A 26721-nucleotide genomic window follows, 5' to 3' on the forward strand; every position below is an offset into this window, starting at 1 on the left:
GACAGAAAATAACAATTTACTCAGAAAAGACCCTTAGGGAATACTGCTTGATATTCAGTCACCAAGCAATGCAAGATACATCAAATGTGAGACGAACACATTCGCCATTGAAGCTTTTGTTGTCATGGGCATTTGGTGATTGACATGTATCAATCAGTTTGGGCGGGTTTGAGTGTTTGAGTAAAATAATTAAACTCAGTGTGCTGTTGACTGAGTCAGGCATGCGAATGTGGCGCATAAAGAGTTAAAAAATGATCTACAAATCTAAAACTCAATATACCATTTGAAACAATCAAAATCATTCATGGCCTTGGTTCCTTTCTGAAGCCTTATCTGGTACAGATATGTGACATTAAGAGATGAAGAAACTGACACAGTAAAAAAATGACATCAGCATCACTGTCAAGTATCAAAACATTCACATGTGTAGCTGGGCACCTTTAACTCCGGCATTCCTCCATTCTACCTCTTTCTCTCTCACAAACATCATGCTGGACTATTTTCTAGTCCAATTCATATAATTTTGTACCCAACATGTAATTATTCACTGTCTTATGCCAAAATATTAATATTTTAATTAAACTGTAGTTCTCACTCAGAGCAGGATTTAAAACTTGTAACAGAACTTACACATCTACAAGAGAAAATGTCGACCATGAACATTGATTCATGATGAATGTCTTTGCTTATAAAACTCCTGTTTAGAAAGTTTAAATTTCAAGGTATTCTTCCACTGATCAGGTACATAAGGAATAAAAGGAAAATACAGTGTAGTTCCAAGTCAGTGGTATAGGAGTGATTAAATGCAGCATACTAGTATTTGTTAATTAGCCTGGGATTTATTATTTTAGGACATTAGTTCATGATAAATGTTACTGTCATATTTCATTACCTTTAATAAAAAAACATAAATGAATGATAAAAAAAGCACAATTAATTCAAAGAAGTCATACATTGAACACTTATATGTTTCAAATTATACCTCACTGTATGCAATATATCTCTCACAACATCACATCTTCAATATAAATCCACTACAGATAAGTTGTCATTTGGAAACAAAGAATTTATGACATATGAAGCCATACAAGACTCTCTTGAACATTGTTCTCCAACACCAGCCAATTCTACAATAAAGAATAATGGTAAGGATAAGAAGAAATGCAAAGCAGAGACAATTTGCATCAGAGAACTTTCGGCTGATTTTCAGACTTGTGCATTTAAACATCTATGAATTATTTATACTACGTACGAGTTACAGCAGGGAGGTGTTAGAGGAGAAGAAACTGGAATCTCTCCTTTTTACCCATTATATCATGCAATACAAACGTGCACTCGACAGTTATGTTAACTTTTTTTATGAGATACTAATACTCCTTTTCAGTCCTGGAGTACTAATAACAAGGAGATTTGAAGAAAAACTTAAAGTAGCTGCTCTGTACAAGATTACCACCAAGTTCCATACAAAATTTCCATGCTTCCTCTGAAATACAGCTTAAAATGATTAAAATCAAGAACTTCTTCTTCGTCTCCATATCCAAACTCTACGGATGGAAGGCTTGGAGCATGGAACATCAAAGCCTGTGAAATGCTAAGCACTGAATTGTCATGCTATAGAACCTATGCATAAATTCACAAAAATTGGGAAGAGATTCTACTTCTTCTTTGACACCTTTCTGGTTACAGAATTTATAATGATTGGGATAAGGAATAAGAATGCTTTCAAAAGTCACAACACAAATCACAGTAAAGAAGGATAGATATTAGGCGTTTTCACATCAGCCCGATAAAAATCCAAGCTCGAGATATTTTTCACGATTGCGAATTAGCGCGCTATTTCATTTCTTATTCACATCAGCCCGAAGAGAATTAGCCCTAATTTTTTTTGAGCTAATTTGACAGCTGAGTATGTGCAAACAGCATCAGTAATGTGTGTGCCCTCTCAAAAATTCCTCATGATTTGTGTGCAGTTTGCCTCGATCGATCGAGTCGCACACGCTAAGCATGATGGGATGCATCGCGCTAATTTCTTGAGTCATTTTCACATTATCAAATAGCGCGCTACTATCCCGCTCTTTCAGAAATTTCCCGAGTTGGACTCGAGAAATTTTCTCGATCAGAGTGATACAATTAGTGCGCTAATTTGTGTTCACATTATCAAATAGCATGCTATTTCGCTTTTGGGATAATTTCTCAAGTCAGAAAATAGCGCGCTATTTCGAAACATTGGGCTGATGTGAAAACGCCTAATGACATGGTAGCTTTACAGACAAATGCATGATTGGGTGCTAATGGAGCATAACAATAGAAGAAAGCATGCATAAATTCCACACAAAAGAACTTGCGCAAGTGGTATTGTAATGGGATTACACTGCTACATTCCTGGAATATGTGAGGGTCCATGTCATCATCTTTGTTCATAGTAATTTGTTTTTTTGCTTTTTTTAGATTGGTTAATCTGTTCAAGAACTACAATAAATTCCATAGCTTCATACATGGAACTATTGATTTTTTTATTACATGATGTAAAATTACGAAAATCGTCTGGAAGTTTCATATGACAGTGCTGCTCAGAATTGAGTCAACTTGTAGGCGTTTGATGTTTTCTTGTAAAGTGGGTTTGGAAATTCGGCTGAGTACACAGGTAGATTAAAAGTCTATTAATGAGGAAAGGAATTTTCTAAGGCAAAGAATTTGGATAATGTGCAGAAATCTGGACATCACGAACATGAACATTAACTGCTACCACGTATGAAAATATCCATGTTAAACCTCTACAACTGACACTGTCCGTATTGATCTTTGTGAGGTGGCTTTAAACTCTTTAAAATACTCCATTTCCCTTTATGAGGTTATGCTAGAATGAATATGTGATAATTAAAACTGCAAGACCACAAAGCAAAGATGGAGTCACGTAAAAGTACATACCTGGTACTCAAAACTTGTGGAAGAATCAGTGAAGATTATATGACTTATAAGTAGGTATGTTTTGGCCGGATGGTTCACCATCCCTACATTTATTCCATTGACAATTCACATCATTCTGATGTGCTAGAACATGCCGGCATTTTCCACTTGGCGATCCGTGCTGAAGGCAAAGTTTGATTGAGGATATGGAATCTCATCTGCCTTGCCACTCCTGAAGAGCTTACTAAGCCTTCCTGGCATATTGCTCCCAAACATTCTCTCTCGCTTCTTCTCTTCTCTCTCTCTTTCCTTCTCCTTCTCTTTTTCCTCCTGTCTAGCTTTCTTCCTGGCTTTCTTTTCTTGGTCTCTCTCTGCCTTGCGCTCCATCTTACGCATCAACCTTGGGTCCACATGAAGCTCTTCAGACAGCTTGATGCTATCATCGGCATTGGGAAATACGAGGAACTCACCCGTTGGCCCACTAGAGTCTGCCTCTGTGCTCTGAGGGCGCTCTGCATTAGTTGTTGCAGTGGATGATTCACCAATCTCTACATACAGGTTTTCCTTAGCTGCAGGGACGCCATATGAGATGTCAGGATTGTCTGTTGCTGAGTCCATAGGAATACTGAGAGGACTGGGTATGCTGATATCTGTTTCATCTTCAAAAGAATTTGAGGGATACACTTCATTCAGGTAAAATTACTGACTGGAGAAATCTCACATGAAAAGAATGGCAGCTATTTCCCTGCCTATTATAGTTCAATGTAATGAACTAAAATAAACATCTGATGTACAATTGTAATAACAAATGTAATTTTCCTCCACTACAAAAATATATGCCCTCTAAAAAGCATTCACTCTTCCAATGGTAGACAGTAATCAAAAGAGAAATCTGAATACAGCTCTCAGTATTTTAAGCTGAATGTTTAGGCTTAGCCACTCCTTAAGAGGTTTCAAGAATTTACATTTGTGTTTTTTATTTTTCCCTCTCGGCATGACAACATCTTCTTCAACAGCAAAGTACCAAAGTGCTTTTTCACCCTACGTGTCAAAGTGTAATAAGTTCCATCCATTGCCCTACATTAGGTGAAGTAAGAAGCTGTTAAGTTTCTGCCTGAGAACCAACACATTATTATAGGAATATATGGAAGGAAATTATTTTAGGACATCCAAAAAAAAAGAAAGAAAAAAACTAACTCCCTAAAAAAATTAATTTGACTTGGTAAAACTGATAAACATAAGAAAGAAACATACAAAATTGTATGTAAGGATTTCATTTTAATAGGAGCCAAGCTCAAAGCCCACATAAAGTCGCAGATTAGGATCATCTGATGTGGACTGAAATATGCAGGGGCGGATCCAGGGAGGACCGCAACCGGCGCACGCCCCCCCCCTTTATTTTTTGTTGAAACAAAAGAAATAAAAAGAAAAAAATGGGGGGAGGGGTGCGTGCGCCCCCCTTTTAATTTTGTAAATGCGCCCCCTCTTTACGGAATTCCTGGATCCGCCCCTGATATGTCACTTGGGTTGATCAACTCAAATTTGTAAATTTTGTCAGTAATTAGTGAGAGAGTAATCCTTTCTCTATCTACTCCCAAAACTTTACAGCTTGACACAAAACCAAAATCTTAGCATCAACTCATAGACAGGCACCTGGGATAATAGGTTCCCAAAATATACACACAAGTGTCTGCATTTGTGGCCAAAATTCATGTTTGTTTTATGCTGACCAGAAAAATGACCTTGAGAGAAGGGATAGAGTTTCTTCTATCAATATCTGTTCTTTTTCAGTATTAAAACTGCAAGTATTTTTGTCTACTTTACCTTTTCCAACAAATTAGTGCACTTGCTTTGACATTAAACTTGTATGAAAATGTACATAGAACTCAAGGTTACGCTCAATAGATTTTTGACTTCTGCAGGTCCCATTTGGGTACCCATAAAATGTAAAACAAAAGAGTTTGAGAGCCCAGTGCAGGCTCTATTAATATCTCACTTCCAATCAATATGTTTGCATTGTTCAATGGCACATGCAGTTTACTGCATGACTGTTTTTGTCTGTCTTTGTTGACAGGCAAAATAAGAAAAGAAAAAACACAAAACTTTGTTTGGAAGCATTTGAAGGTTCTCAGAGAAATAAAGAAGGAACAGGTTAATAGTTTTTATGCATATCTTTCTTTTTTTTTTGACAGGTACTGCTTTCGCCTGGAAATAGAACATTTCCATTGATAATTCTGCATGACATGCCTACTCTTTAAACCCTCTTTTTCTCCCTTTTCTATGAAACTGTATTTTCTAACTCTCTCTTATTTCAATCACTTTTTGATTGGATTAGGATGGTCCAATTTGTACAAGTTATCATCTTAACCCTTAACGCTTACTCTTTTAAACTGTAATCCAATCTTTTAAACTATGTAAAAAAGTGGAAATTCATGTTGGCCTACTTTTTGTGGACTTGAGCTGGACAGTCACATATTATTCAATTTCAGTGAATGTTAAAACTGTCACAATTTGGCAAGAACACACTGAAATACTGTAACAGATCAGAGGAGTCAAAGACACTCTGTTTGATGACTTTACTGATGATAAAACTATACAGACTTTCACAGTTGGATTCCCTTTCCTTGGCCTGTTTGAAATGATTTTTTTTTTCACAATAATTTTATACTCCCTTCAATAAATTTTCCCCAACAAGGCCATAACATGATAAGACATGATTAATCAGAGATCTCTTGTTCTATTACACTTACACTTTCCCTGCTTTATCAGCAGGTGTCCACATACTGTATGACAATACTGCTGTTGAAATATGGAACAATATTTTTCAAGAGAGAATACTTCGCAAAAAATAAGTTCATTCAGTGCTGAACTTTCCTACACTCTATCAAATTGAACAGAACATACACACTGAACTAATGACAGAAGACAACTTACCCTCTGAAAGCACTTCATCATTATTCACAGCAACAGGGGGTGGGTAGGTATCTCCAATCATAGCCTTGCTAACCAGCACAACACCTGGATTATCAGGACTGACAGAACAATGAGAAAAAAAAAAATCAAAATCCAGACCAAGTACTGGCAAACAAGTTAACATGTCTAATCTGAACTGATGAAGGAATATGCTGAAGCCGAATCTGAATTTACTCTGAATTAATATACGTGACCCTGCATCACAAAACCAACAAAAAGTTGCCAGATATGGATTTTTTTTTTCTTCGAGAAGGGCAGGTTCTGAAAGAGGATACTCTAAGCTTTAAAATCATGTATAACTCAATACAAATAGTCTTTCCTGATCTATATCATATCTAAATAAGGGAGAGAGAGAGAGTACACACTATGGAGAAATGTATAGTATATACTGAGCAAAGATGCTTTGACGTTTAGGGTCTATTCAAGTGCTTAATCTCACCAATTTTGTGCCCTGTGCAATGCATGGGACTAAAAACAGAATGTAAATCTCCAGGGCAACCACAATGAAAGGATTTAATATCGGATTAAGCTGCAATTCGGCACACTCATTATAATAATAATAATAACAATAATAATTGATATGATTTATATAGTGCCAAATCCACTCTGCACAGTGCTCTAGGTGCGGAAGGAAGAAAAAGTGAAGTAGATAAAGAACATACAAATATCAAAATACATGTAATGAGTAATCAAATGGAGGCCTTAAACAGGTGAGTTTTTAGACTGCTTTTAAAGGAGTCTGATGAAGAACAATTTTTTATCGCTGAAGGTAAGTTATTCCATAAGGTGGGAGCAGCATGGCCAAAGGCACGTGTGCCCCATATTGTAGTGAATCTTGGAATTATAAGAGAACCGGAGTTGGATGAGCGTAGAGAGATCTAACAAGGATGTAATTATGGAGTAAGTCAGTGTTAAACTGAGGAGCAGCGCCCTGAATGCAATGGACAGTGAGAAGTTAAATCTTTAAAATAATGCGATCTTTGACTTGTAACCAATGAAGTGATCTCAAAATAGGGGATGTGAGTGTGCTTCTTGGATAGTGTAATGATGCGTGCTGCCGCATTTTGAAGCCTCTAAAGCACGGAGAGCTGCGTTTATAGCATATTGTGGCGAAAATGCGATAGAGCACCTTTAAAATATGCGGCTCATGCCCTTAATTTCTGAACATGTGTAAAAATCCCATAGAGTTTGCCCCCGTGCATTTCCAATGGAGAAATTGTATAGAAGGTTTTTGAACACCCTATAGCCTTATGAAACACCCTGTACAGAAACCAGGGTTAACGAGGTCCAGAGTAGGGAAAAAGGCCAGAAGCCCTAGGGAAAAGGGCCTTGAAAATATTAAGCCATAGAAGTAGAGTTGTATAGTACCCCAATACATTTTGATACATGATGGGTTAATAAGACAGGATTGGTCACGTGACCCTTGCTCGAGAGGGTATAAATACCGCGAGCTCATTGTTCAACTTTCCAGTTGGGTTGGGGGGTTAGTGCGGGTCCACAGCACTCTCTCTCTCTCTTTTTAGGAATAACCATAAAATTAATGGGGAACCACTAGGCCAGTGTAACAGAGCTTAGCAGAGAGAAAACCATCGGTTGTAACAGCAGGAACTACAATATAGCAATGCTGCACTGAACCGTATTTCGGACTGTCGTTTCCACACCAGCCTCCTTCTTGCAACTGGTAGTCTGTAATACTAGACCCTGTAAATGGGTTGCAGTATGGTTGATTGGGAGAATGATATGCCTGGGTTTCTAATGCGCCTAGTGAGTCCGAATGCACGTATATAGACGTGGTGTATGAGATACATGTAGGCTGCATATGAGAGCTATATGAATAAGGTGCTGATGTGCTGCTACACATAGTACACATTATACCTGTAGACACAAGAATTAAGGCTCTTGGACCGCTCCCCGGCTACGCTACAAAAATTGGTGGCAGCGGTGGGATTTTGGGAAGATTTTGAAACAGGCAATTGTAGTATACAGGGATATACGTTGAGAAAAGCGTTTTGAAATCCCAAGATCCAGTGATACGAGCCCATACTATCACAATGGAGAATCTAGCTGGCAGTCCAGGCATGGAAAGCGATGAAATTATTTTTCAACCACAAGGCAGGCAAGATGAGGGTAATGAAGCCAGAGACTCATCGGAAACAGATGTATCTGACAGGGAGGAAAATGAGGATTTAGCAACAATGCTAGGCAGGCTTTTAAAGCAGAACAAAGCTCCCAAAAAAAACGCAAACACAGCTAAGGCTCCCACTTATGACGGATCGTCAGCTTGGGATGATTTTGCAGTCCAGTTTGATGTTATTGCAGAACTGAATGGATGGGGTTACAAGACAAAATCAATGCAGCTAGCAGCCAGTTTGAGGGGAGATGCTCGAGCCGTCTTGAGCGATCTCGAATCAGAGAAAAGGCACGATTTCAAGTCACTGGAGGCTGCCCTAAAGGCTAGGTTTCAACCCGAAAACCAAACCGAGATGCATCGCGTAGAATTAAGAAACAGGAGGAGGGGGAAGGATGAATCCTTACCTGAGCTAGGGCAAGCGGTGCGGCGCCTTACTAGGAGGGCGTATCCCACAGCAAAGGCGGAGCTGCAAGATGTTCTAGCTAAAGACCATTTCATAGATGCGATTCAGGACCCCGATATCCGCTTTGGAGTGTATAACGCTCATCCTACTTCACTTACGGAGGCTATTGGGGCTGCTGTAGAAGTTGAGGCTTTCCAAATAGCAGAGCGTAGGCGAAATTTCCCACAAAGGAAACAGGTCCGTAACGTTAACGTTGGGAATAAGATGGGCAATGTAAAAGATGATGGAGCAGTCATTTCTTCAGATGCAGTGGAGAAAATTGTAGCTGCAGTTATGGCAGAGCTGTCAAAGGCAGGAGTGGCGAAAAAGACTGGCTTCCACAGAGATTCTGAGCCCACACAAATGGGCGGGCGTTCATCTGGTCCGCCGAGATGCTGGAAATGTGGAAGACTTGGGCATTTGCAGAAAGACTGTAAGAACCAGAGCCCCGGAGGTAGAATGCATGCACAAAACGGTGGAACTGCAGAGAGTAGGCAGGGAAACTCAGCCCAGCCGAGTCCAGGGGTCGGGGACCGGCAGTAGATAGCTCACGGCCCCATACAGTGTTTACGCGCTTTTGCAGTGGAGAAACAGACGGCATCATTATACCTGTAGAATTCAATGGGCAAGAAATCCACTCTTTGGTAGACACGGGAGCAAATGCAACAATGCTAAGTACAAGGGCGTTTGAGAAATTCGAACCAAATCAAAAGCCTGAATTACAGTGGACTGATGTAGACATGACCATGGCAGATGGGGAAACCAAACCAATACAAGGGAAGGGCAAAATGAGCATCAAAATTGGAAATGTCACCCTGCGTCATGACATTTGGATAGCAGACATAGAGCCACAAGCAATAATCGGGATGGATCTGTTAAAGCTTTGCAAATGTACGATTGAACCAAGTCAGAATATGGTTCGGGTTGGAGATGAAATTATTGATGCAGAGCATCATGACTACCCAACCGTCTACACAGTGCGTTTAACAGAGACAATGTGCATTAAGGCAGGAGAAGAGATCGTTGTCCCAGGGAGACTAGATGGGGTACCAACCACATTACCGAATGGTATGATTATGGAGCCGAATGAGAAATTCGTGGAGAAATACCCACTACTAGTGGCTAGAGTACTAATAGGCACAGGCAGAGACACAGTCCCAATAAGGATAGCAAACGTCGCTGAAGAGACGCAGACGATATACAAGAACACTAGGGTAGCAACATGTCAGGAAGTAGATGAGGTGCTAGTCAATGACGAGACTACAGAGGAGTCTATCAGAACAAGCATGGACAGCACAGGCGAGAATGTCCCTGAATATCTGAAGGAACTGCGGGAAGCAAGTACAGAAACACTCAATGCTAGTCAACGGGATGCAGTGGCCTCATTATTACACAATTACCAAGACATCTTCTCCACTGGCAAGAACGATATAGGCAGAACTGGAATTGTGAAACACACAATAAACACGGAAAAATCCGAACCTATCCGACAACACGCAAGGCGCCTGCCCATTCACAAGAGGGAGGATGCAAAAGAACAAGTCTCCGCAATGCTGAAGGAAGAAATAATAGAGCCTTCCTCTAGCCCATGGTCGTCGCCAGTGGTGCTCGTCAAAAAGAAAGACGGATCAACCAGATTCTGTGTAGACTATCGCAAACACAACGACATAACCAAGAAAGACAGCTACCCGCTTCCACGAATAGATGACTCGCTCGATAGGCTCGGAGGAACAAAATGGTTCTCGACTTTAGATCTGTCTAGTGGCTATTGGCAAATTGAAATGGATGAGCAAGACAAGGAAAAGACCGCATTCGTAACCGAGGGAGGGCTATTCCAATTCAAAGTAATGCCTTTCGGACTCTGCAATGCACCAGCAACGTTCGAACGATTGATGGAGCAAGTGCTGCATGGTCTACAGTGGCAGACATGTTTGGTGTACTTAGACGATATCATAGTGTTCGGACAGACATTTGAACAAGAGCTGGAGCGACTCACAGAGGTATTTCAACGACTGCGTGATGCTCATTTGAAACTATCCCCCTCGAAATGTGTTCTCTTCAGGCACCAAGTCCCATTCCTCGGGCATATCATTTCTGAACATGGCATAGCAACGGACCCAAGCAAGATTACTGCAGTGAATGAGTGGCCGAGACCAAAAACAATGAAGGAGGTCAGAAGTTTCCTCGGTTTTTGTTCTTACTACCGGCGCTTTGTGAAAGACTTTGCACGCATTGCAAGACCCCTGCACAAGTTAACGGAGAAAGGCGCTCCGTTCAGATGGACGCAAGACTGCGAGCAAGCTTTCGAGACACTCAGGCGCGCCCTAACATCGTCACCTATCCTCGCATTCCCATGTGATGATGATCCCTTCATCATTGACACAGACGCAAGCAATGACGGAATCGGCGCAGTACTCTCACAAGTACAAGATGGCCAGGAACGTGTTGTAGCTTACTTCAGCCGTGCCTTGAATAAAGCAGAAAGGCAGTATTGTGTGACTAGGAAGGAGTTGTTGGCACTCGTTCAGGGAGTGAAACACTTTCACCCTTACATCTATGGAGCAGAATTCCTCATACGTACTGATCATGGGGCACTGCGGTGGTTGATGGGGTTTAAAAACCCGGAGGGGCAAGTAGCACGATGGCTTGAACTCCTCGGTACTTATAACTTTCGGATCCAGCATAGAGCAGGAAATTCGCATGGGAACGCTGATGGGCTTTCACGTAGACCATGCGTGGACTGTAAGCATTGTGAGCAGAAAGAGGCAAAGGACTTTGCTTCGGATGATGAGCAGGAAGCTCATGGGACTAATGTCCGGGTTCACAGTGTGGGGATACAGTCGGGTCAGCCTGAGGACGCTCAGGACAGACCGGATAATTGCTCTGGTATAGGGAGCTGGAGAGTTGGGCATGTGGCCGATGCTCAACGAGAAGACAGGTGTCTTCGGAAGGTTATGGCTTGGAAACAGGCAGATTATCGACCACCGTGGGAAGAAGTGTCACTGGAAGGACCAGAACTCAAAGCATATTGGATGCAATGGGACAGGTTGCATCTGAGGAATGGTCTTCTCTACCGTAGATGGGAGAGTGAAGATGGCAGTCAAATAATCTGGCAGCTCGTTGTGCCTGAAAATCTAAAGGCAGAAGCATTAAAACAGCTCCACGATCACAGAATGACAGGTCATACTGGAATCACACGAACAGGGCAGAGAGTGAAAGAGAGATTTTACTGGTACGGTTACCGGAGAGATGTGGAGGAGTGGTGTAACTCATGCCAAATCTGCGGAGGAGCAAAGAAGGTATCTCAACGCAGACAAGCCAAAATGAGACAGTACAATGTCGGAAAGCCGATGGAGAGAATAGCTATCGACATCATGGGACCACTTCCTACGTCAAGGAACGGGAACAAATACATTATGGTCGTAGCTGACTACTTCACAAAGTGGACAGAAGCTTTCCCAATCCCCAATCAAACAGCAGAGACGGTAGCAAAAGTGCTGGTAGAAGAGTTTGTCTGTAGGTTTGGTATACCAGTTGAAATCCACACCGACCAGGGAAGAAATTTCGAGTCAAACCTCTTCAAAGAAGTTTGTCGACTGCTGGATATAGACAAGACACGCACCACACCCTTTCATCCTCAATCAGATGGGATGGTCGAGCGATTTAACAGGACACTCCAGGCTATGCTTTCGAAAGTCGTAGCACCTGACCAAAGAGACTGGGACGAATGGCTCCCATACGTGATGATGGCCTACCGGACATCAATTCATGACACTACTAAATTCTCACCATGTGAAATGATGCTGGGAAGAAGTGTGAAACTCCCAATTGATGTTCTACTACCCAATACAAGCACAGACACTGAAGAAGAAACCAACTACGCATACACGCTGGAAACGAAAATGAGGAAAGTACACGACCTGGCGAGAGAAAACATACGAGGGAGCAGCACTCGCCAGAAAGCAACGTACGACAGAAAGGCGGTATCCAATCCATTGAAAAGGGGTGATGCAGTTTGGCTAATCAATACAGCAACAAAGAAGGGACTTTCCCCAAAATTGAGACAGAATTGGCTTGGTCCGTATAAAGTACTCGACAAGTTGAGTGATGTAACCTATCGAGTAAAGAAGGAACCAGCAGGGAAGCCAAAAATTGTACATCGAGACAGGCTGCGACTTTTCAGAGAAAGAATACCGGCAAAAGTGGCAAGAAAACAAACACCCGAGACACAGATTCCTACCAACAAAGACGAATATCGACTATTTCTCCGCCCGAGAAGGAAACCAAAGCGGTACGGGTCTGATGGACTAGACTAATGTGCGAGTGGCAGTGATCGTCCTCCGTCGTTAATACGTTATGGTATTATGTCCAAATTCGGATGAGGAGTGGTAGCACCTTTCACTGTGTGTGGTTTAACATACAGACACTGGTCCACACTCATCCAACCCAAATTGTAACTTGATTTATTTTGGCAAATTTTGGTTTGAATAAGAATGAATAGAAAAAGAGAGAAAAAAAATAATAACATTTTGGATTGTTTTATAAAACGAAGCTAGCCCACGTCCTGGCTAGCTGCTGAGAACCAACGACACAAACCTGGGAAATGCAGCAGAGGATGATCAACGACACACACACTGGTTTTGTAGCTGAGGAAGATCAACGACACAAACTCCGGTGACTACCATGCCCCTTGAAGAAGAAGAATCCATGAAGAAATTTAGTATGTTAAATAATGCATGTAATGAGACATAGAAGAAATTGAAGTTCTCGAAGAAGATGAAGAATGGAATAAGAGAAGAAGACGAAGAAAGTATAGACATAAGTCTAACTGTCGAATTGGATTGTTTTGAACTTGTAAGCCCGAATCATGGAGGTCCCAAAACTATGCTGTTTGGAAAAGTTTGATTTTGTTCCCGGTTTATATCAATGAGAAATTGGTAGAAGAAGCAAATTACAGGAAAACCCAACTATGTCCTAACATTTTGGCCTGGGAATGGGGAGAAATGCCCCACCAAAATGCAAACTCCATGATTCAGGATGTATATATGTACACTTTGTAAATACATTTCCAAGTTTGTAATCTGCAAGCTCTGTTGACACCTAAAAGCTCATAGGGGAAGTACGAGATAATAGTGGAAATATAATTTGATATGTTTGATTTTTAATGCAGTTGATAATGAAGAGAGTAATGACAAAACATTCCACACCAACCTCCAGGAGTAGGTTTCATTTTAAGGAGGGGGTAGTGTGGCGAAAATGCGATAGAGCACCTTTAAAATATGCGGCTCATGCCCTTAATTTCTGAACATGTGTAAAAATCCCATAGAGTTTGCCCCCGTGCATTTCCAATGGAGAAATTGTATAGAAGGTTTTTGAACACCCTATAGCCTTATGAAACACCCTGTACAGAAACCAGGGTTAACGAGGTCCAGAGTAGGGAAAAAGGCCAGAAGCCCTAGGGAAAAGGGCCTTGAAAATATTAAGCCATAGAAGTAGAGTTGTATAGTACCCCAATACATTTTGATACATGATGGGTTAATAAGACAGGATTGGTCACGTGACCCTGGCTCGAGAGGGTATAAATACCGCGAGCTCATTGTTCAACTTTCCAGTTGGGTTGGGGGGTTAGTGCGGGTCCACAGCACTCTCTCTCTCTCTTTTTAGGAATAACCATAAAATTAATGGGGAACCACTAGGCCAGTGTAACAGAGCTTAGCAGAGAGAAAACCATCGGTTGTAACAGCAGGAACTACAATATAGCAATGCTGCACTGAACCGTATTTCGGACTGTCGTTTCCACACCAGCCTCCTTCTTGCAACTGGTAGTCTGTAATACTAGACCCTGTAAATGGGTTGCAGTATGGTTGATTGGGAGAATGATATGCCTGGGTTTCTAATGCGCCTAGTGAGTCCGAATGCACGTATATAGACGTGGTGTATGAGATACATGTAGGCTGCATATGAGAGCTATATGAATAAGGTGCTGATGTGCTGCTACACATAGTACACATTATACCTGTAGACACAAGAATTAAGGCTCTTGGACCGCTCCCCGGCTACGCTACATATATTCTATTTACGACTTACGCTAACTTTCAAAGCAGCAGCATTATCTTCTTCATAGGAAGTTATTAGACATGAAAATGTAGAGTGTGTAAAGGGTTTTGAAGATATGCCCTTAAGACACACCTAAATCATACTATTCTGCTAAAATGTGCTCGAACGAAACTGCTAAAAACACAGTTTTCACTTCATTGTGTGAACCCACACTTTAGAATTAAGTAGACAAAGGATTGCTCTTTCAGAAATAAATAAAAAGTAAACATTGACTAGGTGGACCCATATCACCTGTTTTGGTCATCACATAAAATTAGGGTGTGTGACTTTTTGTTGGTTTTGCGATGCATGGTCATATAGTGTGAACCCTGATTATTGCTCGAGAGTGAGAGTAGTCTTTGGCTGTATGCTACAGAAGGATGACACGATCCTACTTCATCAGTGGGCTCTACAAAGCCATCCCTTCACGTCAGATGGTTAACTCTTAATTGCAAATTATTTAATGAAGATTTATGACAATAGTTGATATTTGATGTAGCACTCTGTCTACTGAGTTGTGGTGCATTGAGGCACTTATAAACATATTAAAGCATTGCTCTTTAATATGTCTTCAGAACTTTATTTCTTGATACCCAATAATCATTTCAATGTGGGGATTATGCTCACAAGAAGAAATCTACATCTCAAGAACATTTTTATATATTTTTTTTTCAGATAGCTGAAGTACAGCTTTAAGTCTCTTACACAATGAAGCCAGCATTTCAGCAAATTTTCTGACACATGGTAACATTATTTTCTCCTGACCATGGGTTTTCATGAAGAAGAGAAATGTGCTGCAAGTCTATGCATAATAGATAGGCATGATGCACAATAGACAACATAAGACTACATAAAAGCTACCTTGAGCTCTTGAATCAGCTGAGCCGAATGTGGATAGCCATCACATACTCACTTTTTGTAGATAACATCAGACAGCCCCCGCCACTTTCTCCTCTTCTTCTTCTTGTCCCCATCTGATGCCTCTGATCTTGGGGACACTTCTGTTGAACCTGCTCTTTCTTCTCCCACTCCATCCCGCCCACCAAGATCATATGCTGAATCTGATGACAGCCCAGTTTCGTCTGGAGCAAAGTTCTCATTCACAATGGACAGGTCATACACACCCTTTTGAGAGCCCCCGCTGTCATCCACGGTGGAGTCCACAGAAATGGAATCACCATATGAAAATCTGACATTAGTATGGTAATGGGTTCCATGCACATTTGCAAAAAGGGGGAAAATATCATGTGATGCAGGTGGATGCCATATCATAACATTAGCATGTTATACATGCACAATATTTTTTATTTTTTCAGAACAAAGTATGAGCAAAAAGCATTCAAGATTATTTTTATAGCAGATCAAAATGGTGGCAGATAAAGGGAATGTTAGCAAATTTGTAAATGATTCAACATGTAAGAGATATTTGTGCCTCAAAAAAATTGATTGAAAAATGGTTAATGTAGAAAAAAAAAAAACAAAGCCAAGCATTTGCCACAGGCAACATGATGATACCAAAGGAGTAAACACATTTTGACAAGTGTAGGTGAAATATGTTACATATGAGAAAGAAGGGTTAGCACGTGTGTGTGAGAGATGAATAACATGGAAAAAAAATGGTATCAAAGTACAGAATGCAATGGAACAGGCACAGATGAGTTCATATTCAAATTTACATATATTATGATACAATATTTTAGAGTTCAACAGGAAAATGGTTTGATGTTTGTGATGAAGTTAGGAGAGCTCATAAATGGAATCGTAAACAAGATGGGGAGCAAAGCAACATTTTGTAATTGATTAGCCAAGCATGGAAAGAGGGATTCAAAACAAAAGAAATGGAAAGTAAAAGACAAAGCTCAGTACCCACATCACCACATGAAAAGTATCAACCAGAAATCAGAGAGAGATGACAAGACCTGAAAGGAAGGAAATTAGCTGTCTTATAATACTGAGAAAATTAATCAAAATTATGTATACCAGCACATCATTAACCTTTCATGTGCCAAAAGGTACACGTATATCTATATGGAGAGCTACAATAAGTACTGACTGATATATTGATTAATTCTATTTCTGCATCTCTTTTTCAAACAAATTCAACACAGCGTAAATTGAACAAAGTTAACAAATACTGCTTGGATCTAACAACTGAAGCGGGTACTGTATAAGCTGTTATTTTTGCGTGGGCTTAATTTTCGTGAATTTTGTAAATCACTGTTGGACCACAAATTTCTCACCACACGCAGAAATGTTGCCACGCACTAGGGTAATAAAGCACTTATTATAGCCTTGGTGTCAATTCATGAAAACAGCATCTCGCGAAAATGTCTGTGACCTCCTCATTTATGAAAATATCTGTACATGAAAATAACAGCTTATAGAGCAAGTGATCTTCTAAAATGTACATTATTCCATATTAATACAACAGGAGGAGGAGCAGATGTCATTTTATGCATATTCAAACGTAAGAATTACATGTACCTGCCATTGAAAAGACAAATTAAGCAACTTTAGATATAACAAATTATGTGGGCGGCTATCATCAAAAGCAAGCACTTGATGAGGATAATGGAGTCAAGAATAGCTGTCATATAGTACAACAAATTAAAGAGATATTCGAGTCACCACTCCCTGAATGGAGAAAAAAAATAAGGAGAAAAAAAAAAGTGCTGTGGTGCATAGTGCAAAAATGTAAAGACTTTGTGTGTAGGTGAGTCATGTGTATGTGATAATGAATATGTCTTTGGTATTTATGTCCTTGTGTATGTTAAGTTTGGGGCCCTTTTTTGAGTGATGGGAGTGAATATCATTTCATGACAAATTTGACTCAATAGTAAAGCCTAAGAATTCAGTACTTCTCTTGTCCGCAGTTGGCTATGTATAAACACAAATACAGTAATTGATATAAGAAGAATTATAACCTAAATATTTCTGAATTTTATGTAGTGAAAACAGTTCTACCATTTTGAAGGGAATAAAAAATGTTTGTATGATCTGTAAAGATAAGTAGAGAAGATGAATTCATAATAACATGAATATAGATCGGAAAAAAGCATGGATCCCAATACAGATCTTAGCAGTTGACTGAAGGTAAAGATTTCTTCAGGCATACAAGCAAAACTGGGAAGTTGGGCTTTTCCTTAAAGGGATCGTACAGTTTTGGTTGAGACCTAATTTCAAGTTTCTAACAATTTTTGGTGAGATAATGAGAAACCTCTTATGAAATATGAAAGAGCATGTAATTCTATGAGGAATTCAATGTTTATTTGATGAAAATTGGTTTTGAAATGGCTGAGATATCCAAAAAAGAGTGATTCTAATAAGTGTGGGACCCACACTTTATTACGATCACTTTGTTTTACCTTGTTTTTGGATATTTCAGTCATTCCAAACCCGATTTTCATCAAATAAACTTACATGAATTCCTCTTAAAATGGTATATGCTCTGTACTATATCATAAGTGTTTTCTTGGTATCTCGCAAAAATTTAAAAGCCCAATTTTCATCTCCACCAATACTGACCATCCCTTTAACATGTAATCAGTAAATGGGTACAGTGCAATCTGCAAAGATTAATAGGTCTATGCATTGTCTGTAAATGATAAAATATGAAGTTGCACTGTATCATTGTACTAGTAAACAAATATATATTGCTCTTGGCTGGAGGACAGTTAACATGAACATGGCATATCAACTTTGTTGGGTCTTACTACAAACAAACCCACAGATTTTGACAAGCTTGTGTTTATATGCATAGTAAATCGTGTATCATATTTACAAGCACTAAACTTTGATGTCACTTTAGATTATCTTATACAGGTTCACTTTGAGTGTATGTTTTATGTTTGTTAAAACTTAAAATGTTGCTTTGTATCTAATAAATTAAACCTAAATCTAACTATTGGGATGACTTGGAAGTAAGACCTTTGTCCTGATAGAGTGACTGTCCAGGTTAAAGCGAATTAGAAATTAGGTATATCAAACAAAGTTCAATACATAGTCCTTCACATCACATAATACCTTGCACACACTTGGACTAATAAGCTCAGACTGTTCATGTACTCCTATGCATTATCTTTTTTACATCACTTTTAACAGCAATTCACAAAAATACATGACTTCTAACAGGGATGGAACGACTCAAATGTGACTGACAGCCTAGTTCAGCAAAGTGGATTTGATGTATATTGTGTGCAGAGTGGATTATGTGATGTATTGCCCATCAATTTAATAATCGTAAGCTATTGCTGAAAGATGAGAGAGTCGATGTCGTGCAATAGTTTTGCATTGAAGAGCATTCTACACTGCCCTCACACATCTCTCTCTTTCAAACAGATGGGACTTCCCGTCCTACAGACACTCACCGTCTATTGATCCACAGAGAGTCTACATTGAAGTGACTCTGGCCTGACCATTCCTCATTCTTTCGTTTCCAATGGCAACCAACAGCAACAAGGGCGATAATAAGGATGATTGCTAGAATGGCAATGACGATGGCAGCCACTATCCCACCATTGACTCTCCTTGCTTGATTTCCCCCTGCTGCAGGCTCTTCATAGTAATTTCAAGGAAAAAAAAAGGTTTAGTGTATCATACTGACAAACAATGGAGACTTCCTTTACATACATCATTAGTTCATATTGTTGTCTTTCTCCTAAAGGCCATAATTGTCATTAAAAAATTAGGCATGTTGAACAGGCTTGAATTCAAAGTGATTTGAAAGGAATTAGAGAAAACATCATTCTTTGCTCAACTCTTGGTCATGGTATATGCCACCCTGCATCAAGTTGCATGGGTTGGTTTTCTATTGGGTCTGAAATCATGATTTTTTGGTCAGCTAGGATGATTTTGAGCTCAAGTGTGTTCTGATGGTGACACAATATTTGCTCCTGTGACAACTGGTCTGGTCTTATTTCCTCAAAGGACTTAGGATTAGGGTTGTGATATGGTTTTAGGTTTAGTTTGACTTGAGGATTATGATTAGGGTAGGTGTTATGTTTGTGAGAAGAATTTACTTTTGGCTTTAACTGCTTGCAGATATTTCATGGAAGCAGTTGTCGCAGGAGCAAGTGTCATGGAACCTATTTGACAGAACTTCCCCTTTTCAATATCTACATGTATTACAATTTTGGAAGGGTTAAGTCAATCATAACATTACTAGTTATTAAGTTTTAGTGTAACTAGTGTTTCTCAGTCTGCAGAGCATTTTTTTTTTTTTTTTTTTTTTTTGGGGGGGGGGGGGGTCTCAAGTTGGCTTTTTCTGCGTTCCACCCATGAGGGATGTGGAAATATATGTATAGAACTGTAACATTACAAAAGTATAAAAAGCTGTTCACAAGTAGCTATAATACTTTCACATACAAATGAATAGAACGTTGCCGGAGGGTGTACCAAGTTTTATGTTAATTTGATATTTCCTTTGCAGCACCTGTCATGGAGTATTAAATCCCCTTTTTGTCCCACTCATAATAGAGGGTGATTTACTGTACTCAAACAGACCTTTAACTCTAAAGCCTCCTTTTCTCATAAGCTGCATTGCTGCATGCTCATGCTCCCATGATTTACTTTATGTAGCTGAGAATCTATTATAATTCAGGTCTACTTTCAAAATTCCATCTGGGGACTTCATTGGAGCAAAGGTAGAAAGCAATTTCAAACTGCAATGATGTGTTTCCCTTTCGACCTGAAAAAGCTGACAAGAGCCTCACCTGCCTGAGTGGAAACAATGACCTCTGGAGTGAAGGGACTAAGACCACCTGCATTCTGGTAGGCCATGTGGACTACATACGGCACTGCTGCCTCCAGACCCACAATGAGATAGGATGCTGCTGCCTGGGCTGTCAGGACTACGTCTGGTGTCATGTCAGAGGAATTCAGCTCACGAAAGAAGATCAAGTAGGCTTCAAAGGTAGGGTCTTCTGTTGGCTGCAAAATGAAGCATCCCAAAACAAAAATAAAACCAGGGAACTGAGAGGTCTTGGGCTCATCAGAGCTGTGATCAATTTGCAAGACATATGCCTCTGCTACAGTTTAACTAAAACAAATGAAAAGGAGCTAAAGGAAGATCCGACTCAAAATGCGTAATGAGCCCTAACTCATTCTCTGCCACATATTAACTGGGTAGCACTGTGGGGATATCTGTAAACTGATTGCAAGCAGCTGGTCACGGTGTGTATGAGATACACACATGGCATACCTGTAGCGCAGCCATCATTATGCGGATATGATATACACATATACAGTCAGTGCTATGAAGTCATTCTGCAATACATTTAAATGTATAAAGTGCCAAAATTAATGGCAAATATTCAAATTTTACCTAACTTTGTATATTGTAGACTAAGATACAAGTATTCCAGTTTGTGATATTTTCAGGGTTAGTCTGTGCATGACTGCAAAATCATTATAATACAAGGCAGTACCATACTACACTAGCTCCTGGTGCTAGCTTGCAATTGCCGATGTACAGTATATGCAGCGGCCTCAGATCAGAAAAATAGTAAGATATCAAGTACGGTACTCTCTGCTTAATCAGGTAGTGTCTGGCAGAGCAAATTTTCCCTGATTAAGTGGAGTAACTTGATTAACCAGAAAGCATATTGATTAATTCACAATGCACATACTAATCACACACTGCATCAGACACACAGAATGGTATGTAACTTTTAAACAGCACAGCTCATCTATGTCACACAACAGCCTTTTAATAATAGTGTCTACTGCATATTTTACAAACAATATGCATGCTGCTCCATGTCTTCATCAACATACATGTACGCTTCTAAACATGTGTCATTTGAAGCTACATTCCTATTATACATTTGCAGCCAAATGCTGCAATGAAATCTGCTGTGTCCCCATGTGTTTCCAATTAAAGTTCTGAGGAAAGGTTAAAGTCACAATGGAATTAGTTTATTCGTTTTTCTCGAGAGCTAGCTAAACATGAAGGTATATGTATAGTGACAAGTGCGTTACAGTGTGTGTGTTGGTAATGTGTGTGGTGCTCGTGCAAGGGTTCGTACTCTGCATGCATAAATGCGTCTACTTGTACTAGTGAGATCGGTCGTACATTGCACATCTAACATGTTAAAACATCAATGCAAGCTCTCTATCAACTTTCAGCACCTTAGAGTTTTTTCATAATTTATGTGTACACAAATTTTACAGGCTTTCTGCAGGAAACTATGGAAAAAGATCAGCTTAATATGGAAAATTCCTACCCATTTAAAAGGAATGCCTACCCAATTATCCAGTAAATATATCGGAACTGGTTTTTCAGCTTGAAAGTCAACTGAGCGGGGTACCCGATTAAGCGGTACCCAATTAAGCGGTACCCGATTGAGAGGAGAGTACTGTAGTTTTAAAGGACATCGTGCATCACCACTCTACAAAAATCTGGACGAGAAACGACTTTATTTTTCTACTCAGCCTAATGTCACGCTCACTTCATAAGAGCCTTGTAAGAGCTGATGTAAGTCAGAACATGACATTGCCATGCATTTGATGGCCATATGGGCACTTGGAATGGCCACCATCCAGATGAGTTGACATTAATTGGATGGACAACCAGCAAAGAAGAAATATGCATCCAACATTGATTGATTAATAGGTAGTCACATGCTCAACATTTTGAGATTAAGAAGATCAGAAAGAAGATTGAAGAAATACGCTCTCTCATTCACACTTAACATCAAAACATGATACATTTACATGTACATGTAGGCCAAGTGTTGATTTGACAGATTTGCACAGTACATATTGGTTGCGTCCATGGTCCTAAGGATCATCACTGACCCTCCTCTGCCTTTTGTCTGTCCACCCTCCAGCTCTCATCCCCCTCCCTTTACCTGTTGGGCTCCTTGCCTATGACCTCCTACCCTCTCCTTTTGTTTTCTTTGTTCTGTGTCCCTAGCCTGTCCCTGACTGTTCTTGTTGTGCGAAGTCCTTACATGTGATTGCTTTCCCTGCCTGTTTGTCATTTTGCCTCTGACAAAGATTCTGCTAGGATCGAAAGCTCAGGACCCTTTTGACTCCATTCTACATATTTGTGGTACAACAAAATGTAATCTCAGAAGTTGGGTATATGAAGATAATTCAAGAAATTAGCATAACTACATATATCTGACTACAGTTACATGCAAATACTCCTTCAGTCAGATCAGATTATCTATTTATACAGAAATGTTGGAGTGAATACTGAAACCACTAATACCTTCCATGTCAGCCAGAGAGATGAAGAACTATTAGCTACTGCATGAAACTCTTGCACTGCTTCCTGGGGAGCTGTAGAGAGGAGTGAAGGACACAGAGCAGGGAAACAGTCATCAAAGAATACTGACCTATATCCCTAATACACAAACAATGTCTGAATTCGAACTTGTGTTATGCTACAATATGTGTTTTACTCCTGATACATAACATAACTATGTAATATATATAAGGGTAATCCTGCAGCAACTGTGAGAGGAAGAAAGTTGATGTTTTCAAATGCATGTACACACAAGGAAATCATCGACATATTTTATTCCGTGGATAATGTGTCAGCTGAGAGATATGACATTGAATTCACTCAACTTTCAAGAACAGAACTAATGGAAGGACCTGCACATCATACACATATACGTGCATATAACTATTTGCGTAAATCTGCACAACAAACCAACTCAGAAGCAGAAAGTGGATGGACTACCTTGAGTTCCAGTCCTGACAAGGATTGTACTGTAGGAGCTGAAGTCTTGCAATTGCCTATTTCCAGCACGAACTTTGACCTCATAGTCAGAGGTATATTGCAGGTCTGTAAGAATGGCGCTGAGCTGTTCTGCACTATGAGATATTACTACAGTCCCAGTTTCAGACGGAGCATCAAGAGGATAGAACAAAACCTCGTAAATGATGTTATCTGTGTGCAGGGAGAGAGAGGAACAAGGGAACAGACACTGACAGTATGAGTACAGTGAAGACAAAGCTAATATACATTCTGAAACATAACATAAGCTCACACATACACAGTAATTTGTATATGTAGAGTTCATGTATGTTAATTCACATTTTACAGCATTAAGATAAAGAATCTTTTTTACCTCATAAAATATACTTTTCATCTCAAACTGCACAGAGCAATGAATGATGATGCATTGATGGATAGTATGAAATAAAAAAAGACAGGCAAGATGTTACTTGTAATATGACACTATGTTCATAATACATTATTTGCATTACATATTGCTGTCACTTGATTAGCATATGGGTGTCCTGAGAAGTAATTTAGAAAAGGTTACAATAGCTGTCGCTTCTTTAAAAAATCCTACAAAACTATTGCATGAAAAAGTAAACATTCAGCTTCATTTATATTCTTGCTCCTTTTATCTCCAAGAATGACACCATAAGGTTACTTTCAAGGATATTACTGACATTAAATTCAAGTCTATAAATTTGTAATGACATCTGTCCAGTTGACCACAAGTTATTCATGGCTACAATTGTTGACTTCACTTGTTTGCAGATTAGCAGTTGTTGCTATAAAATATGGACTTGAATTGCAATGGCCTTTATCATAAAACATGACAAGTAGGGAATATGCTACCTGGGTCTCCATTGAGTGAGGTAGGAACAGTCCAGCTGACAGTCACTAGATTTCCTGATGCCACTGCCTCTACCTTCCTTGGGCTGGATGGTGCTGTCATAGATAATTTACAACATTAGAGGCAAAGTTATTATGGGATTATGTCAATGTCAATCTGTCATATATAGCTGCTAATAATGCTTAGGATTCAATTAAGAAATGAAAATAAAGCATGTTCCCTTCTTCTCAATCAACTCTGTGATGCAAAGCAATAAGAACTCAACAACTGGCTGCATCATTATGCAAACTGAAACATTATTTGCCTCTGGATATCTTAATCATGCTTTATAACACACTGGTTTTACCGTACATTTCTTATTGTAACATCATATGGGCAAATTCGATGTATACCAATGATACCATATTAAAATTGCAAAAGAAAGCTATTCGTATATGTGCAAATGCTGGTTATTATGATCACACAGATCCTCTTTTTTTCTCTCTTAAGACATTAAAGGTAAAAGATATTCATATTTTGCAAAACGCGCTCTTCATGTTCCGTTTCAATACTAATTCATTACCGCGTTCATTTGAAAATATGTTCCATTTCAATGCAGAAGTTCATTCGTATCCAACAAGGCAAGCAACAGACGTGCACTTATGTAACCCCAAAACACTCTTAGCCCATAAATCCCTAAGACACACTGGCCCAGATATTTGGAAAAAATTACCCCCTGAATTACGTAACATCAAGTCCATATATTCATTCAAAAAAGCAGTTAAGAACATGTTGATCACACAGTACCAGCACGATCAGTGATGTTCTTTGCAGAAGCTTATTATTGGCGACCGTTCTGTATATATGGTAATTCGTATCACATGTATCGTAATGTTGTCTTAAATGCATTTGTAATCAAAATTGTTGAAATTGTTGAAACTAGCTATAATGAGTTTCATATTTGTATATCATTATGTTTGATTATGTTGAAAAAAAAAAATGTAAATGTTGCCATACGGAGAATGAATGAATAAATCAAATCAAAGCCATTGATTAGGAACAAATTAATACTTACACAAAGACACAGGAATCTATAGAAAACGCAGGATTTCTGATGAGTGATTTGAAATTGCCAAAGCTTAAGGATCTCATAATGACAATGTCAAAGAAAACTAACATAAAGTGATGAAAATACACAGAAATCATGAATATTAGGAAAAGATATCTTATCAGCATCTCAAAGTAGATATCATGTGATAATGTAACATAAAATTTGGTGAGTGACTATAAACAAAGATGTTACTCCAATATGTCATTAAAGAGGTCTTGCATAACATTATCTGTGTAAGTATCTTTGAAAAGCCAACAAACATGATTGGTGTATTTTTGTTACAAGACACTTGTCAATGACACTAACACTGCTTAAAATACATGTACCTCGTTTTGTTCAGACCTACAATAACTTTAATAGCACAGAAATTGCACATTTTAATCAACTGCATGCCAGGGCTGCACACTAAACCATTTTTTCTACTGGTGCAATGAGTCCCTGTTGGACCAGTAGGTACCCAGTTTTTCCATTTTCACTGGTCTGAACCTAAAACTCATACGTCCGAAAGGGGGGAGGGGGGAAGACTTCTAAGCATATGGTTTCCCTTCTGCTGTTCCATGGGATGGGGGCCCCATGTAATCTACATGTGGTTTATGACCTGGTGAGGAGTGAAGGAATGTGTATCATTCCTTTGCCTGGCAGTTTCCCTCTCATCAAGCATGATGCATTGCACAAAATGTAAGATTTAGACGCCGATGGGTTTTTGTTTTTTACTAATCACGTCAGACCAGCATTCCTGAAAAGTTACTTGCCCGACAGTGATTTTTACCGGTCTGGACTGTTGGACCGGTGCCAAGTTCTGCACATGATGGCTATTTTGAAATGGGAGACTGACATGTAAGATGCTTATCACAGAAGGATCTACTTTTTTACAACTTGCTAGTACAAATTTTAGATTCTATAACCCTTTAAGGAGCTATCAATAGGCATTAGTGCTGCTACTTGTTGAAAAGTCACAAAGTCTCCCTCACATGTTCTTCCCTTACTGTAAATGATAACACAGTAGTGTTAGAAATTTGTCCTCAAAATTAGATCACTGATATATTAATTGTCTATAATGGAGGGTGAGGTTTAGGATTTCAATCTGCATACAGCTTGCATACATACCATCTTCCGAGGTATACACAAGACGGGTAGTGGGGCTAAAGGGACCCATCCCCAATCCATTCACAGCTTGACTCCGTAGCATGTAGCCAGTGTGTGGCTCAAGACCACTCACTTCCACTACGTTTTCACTTGTTTCTCCTCCAAATAAATACTCCTCTGATCCCTGCAGCTGGTATTGGACAACAAAGCCAGTGATTGGCAGGTCACCACTGGCAGGAGGAGTGGTTAGACTGAGTTGCACGCTGCGAGGTCCGATCCCAGTGATGAATGGCACTGACATCTGACTAGGAACTGAAATCATTGAGGCAGCAAAGTAAGCAGGATGAAAATTGCATTTTTTGTTGATATTCAAACAATGATCATGCCACATATGGAAGTCTGCTTTTATTTG

At 39.5% G+C, this 26721-nt stretch overlaps 1 protein-coding gene across 1 annotated transcript in view; it reads right to left on the reverse strand.

Moving 5' to 3' along the window:
• Positions 1–2465: 2465 nt before the first annotated feature.
• LOC139720971 (contactin-5-like) overlaps positions 2466–26721 on the reverse strand; it is a 45905-nt gene continuing 21649 nt past the window's right edge. Inside the window, exons 16-24 of the mRNA XM_071632301.1 lie at positions 26331–26621; positions 24136–24228; positions 23242–23451; positions 22765–22835; positions 20261–20477; positions 18917–19103; positions 15463–15738; positions 5842–5939; positions 2466–3566 (exon numbers count right to left, since the gene is read on the reverse strand). Of these exons, the coding sequence (XP_071488402.1) occupies positions 3052–3566; positions 5842–5939; positions 15463–15738; positions 18917–19103; positions 20261–20477; positions 22765–22835; positions 23242–23451; positions 24136–24228; positions 26331–26621 (1958 nt within the window). The 3' untranslated portion in view covers positions 2466–3051. The remainder of the gene's footprint in view (positions 3567–5841; positions 5940–15462; positions 15739–18916; positions 19104–20260; positions 20478–22764; positions 22836–23241; positions 23452–24135; positions 24229–26330; positions 26622–26721) is intronic.

This window comes from Diadema antillarum, unplaced genomic scaffold, assembly GCF_040938485.1.
Source record: "Diadema antillarum isolate AM-2024a unplaced genomic scaffold, OU_Dant_1.0 scf00000136, whole genome shotgun sequence".
In the NCBI taxonomy this organism is placed as follows: Eukaryota; Metazoa; Echinodermata; class Echinoidea; order Diadematoida; family Diadematidae; genus Diadema; species Diadema antillarum.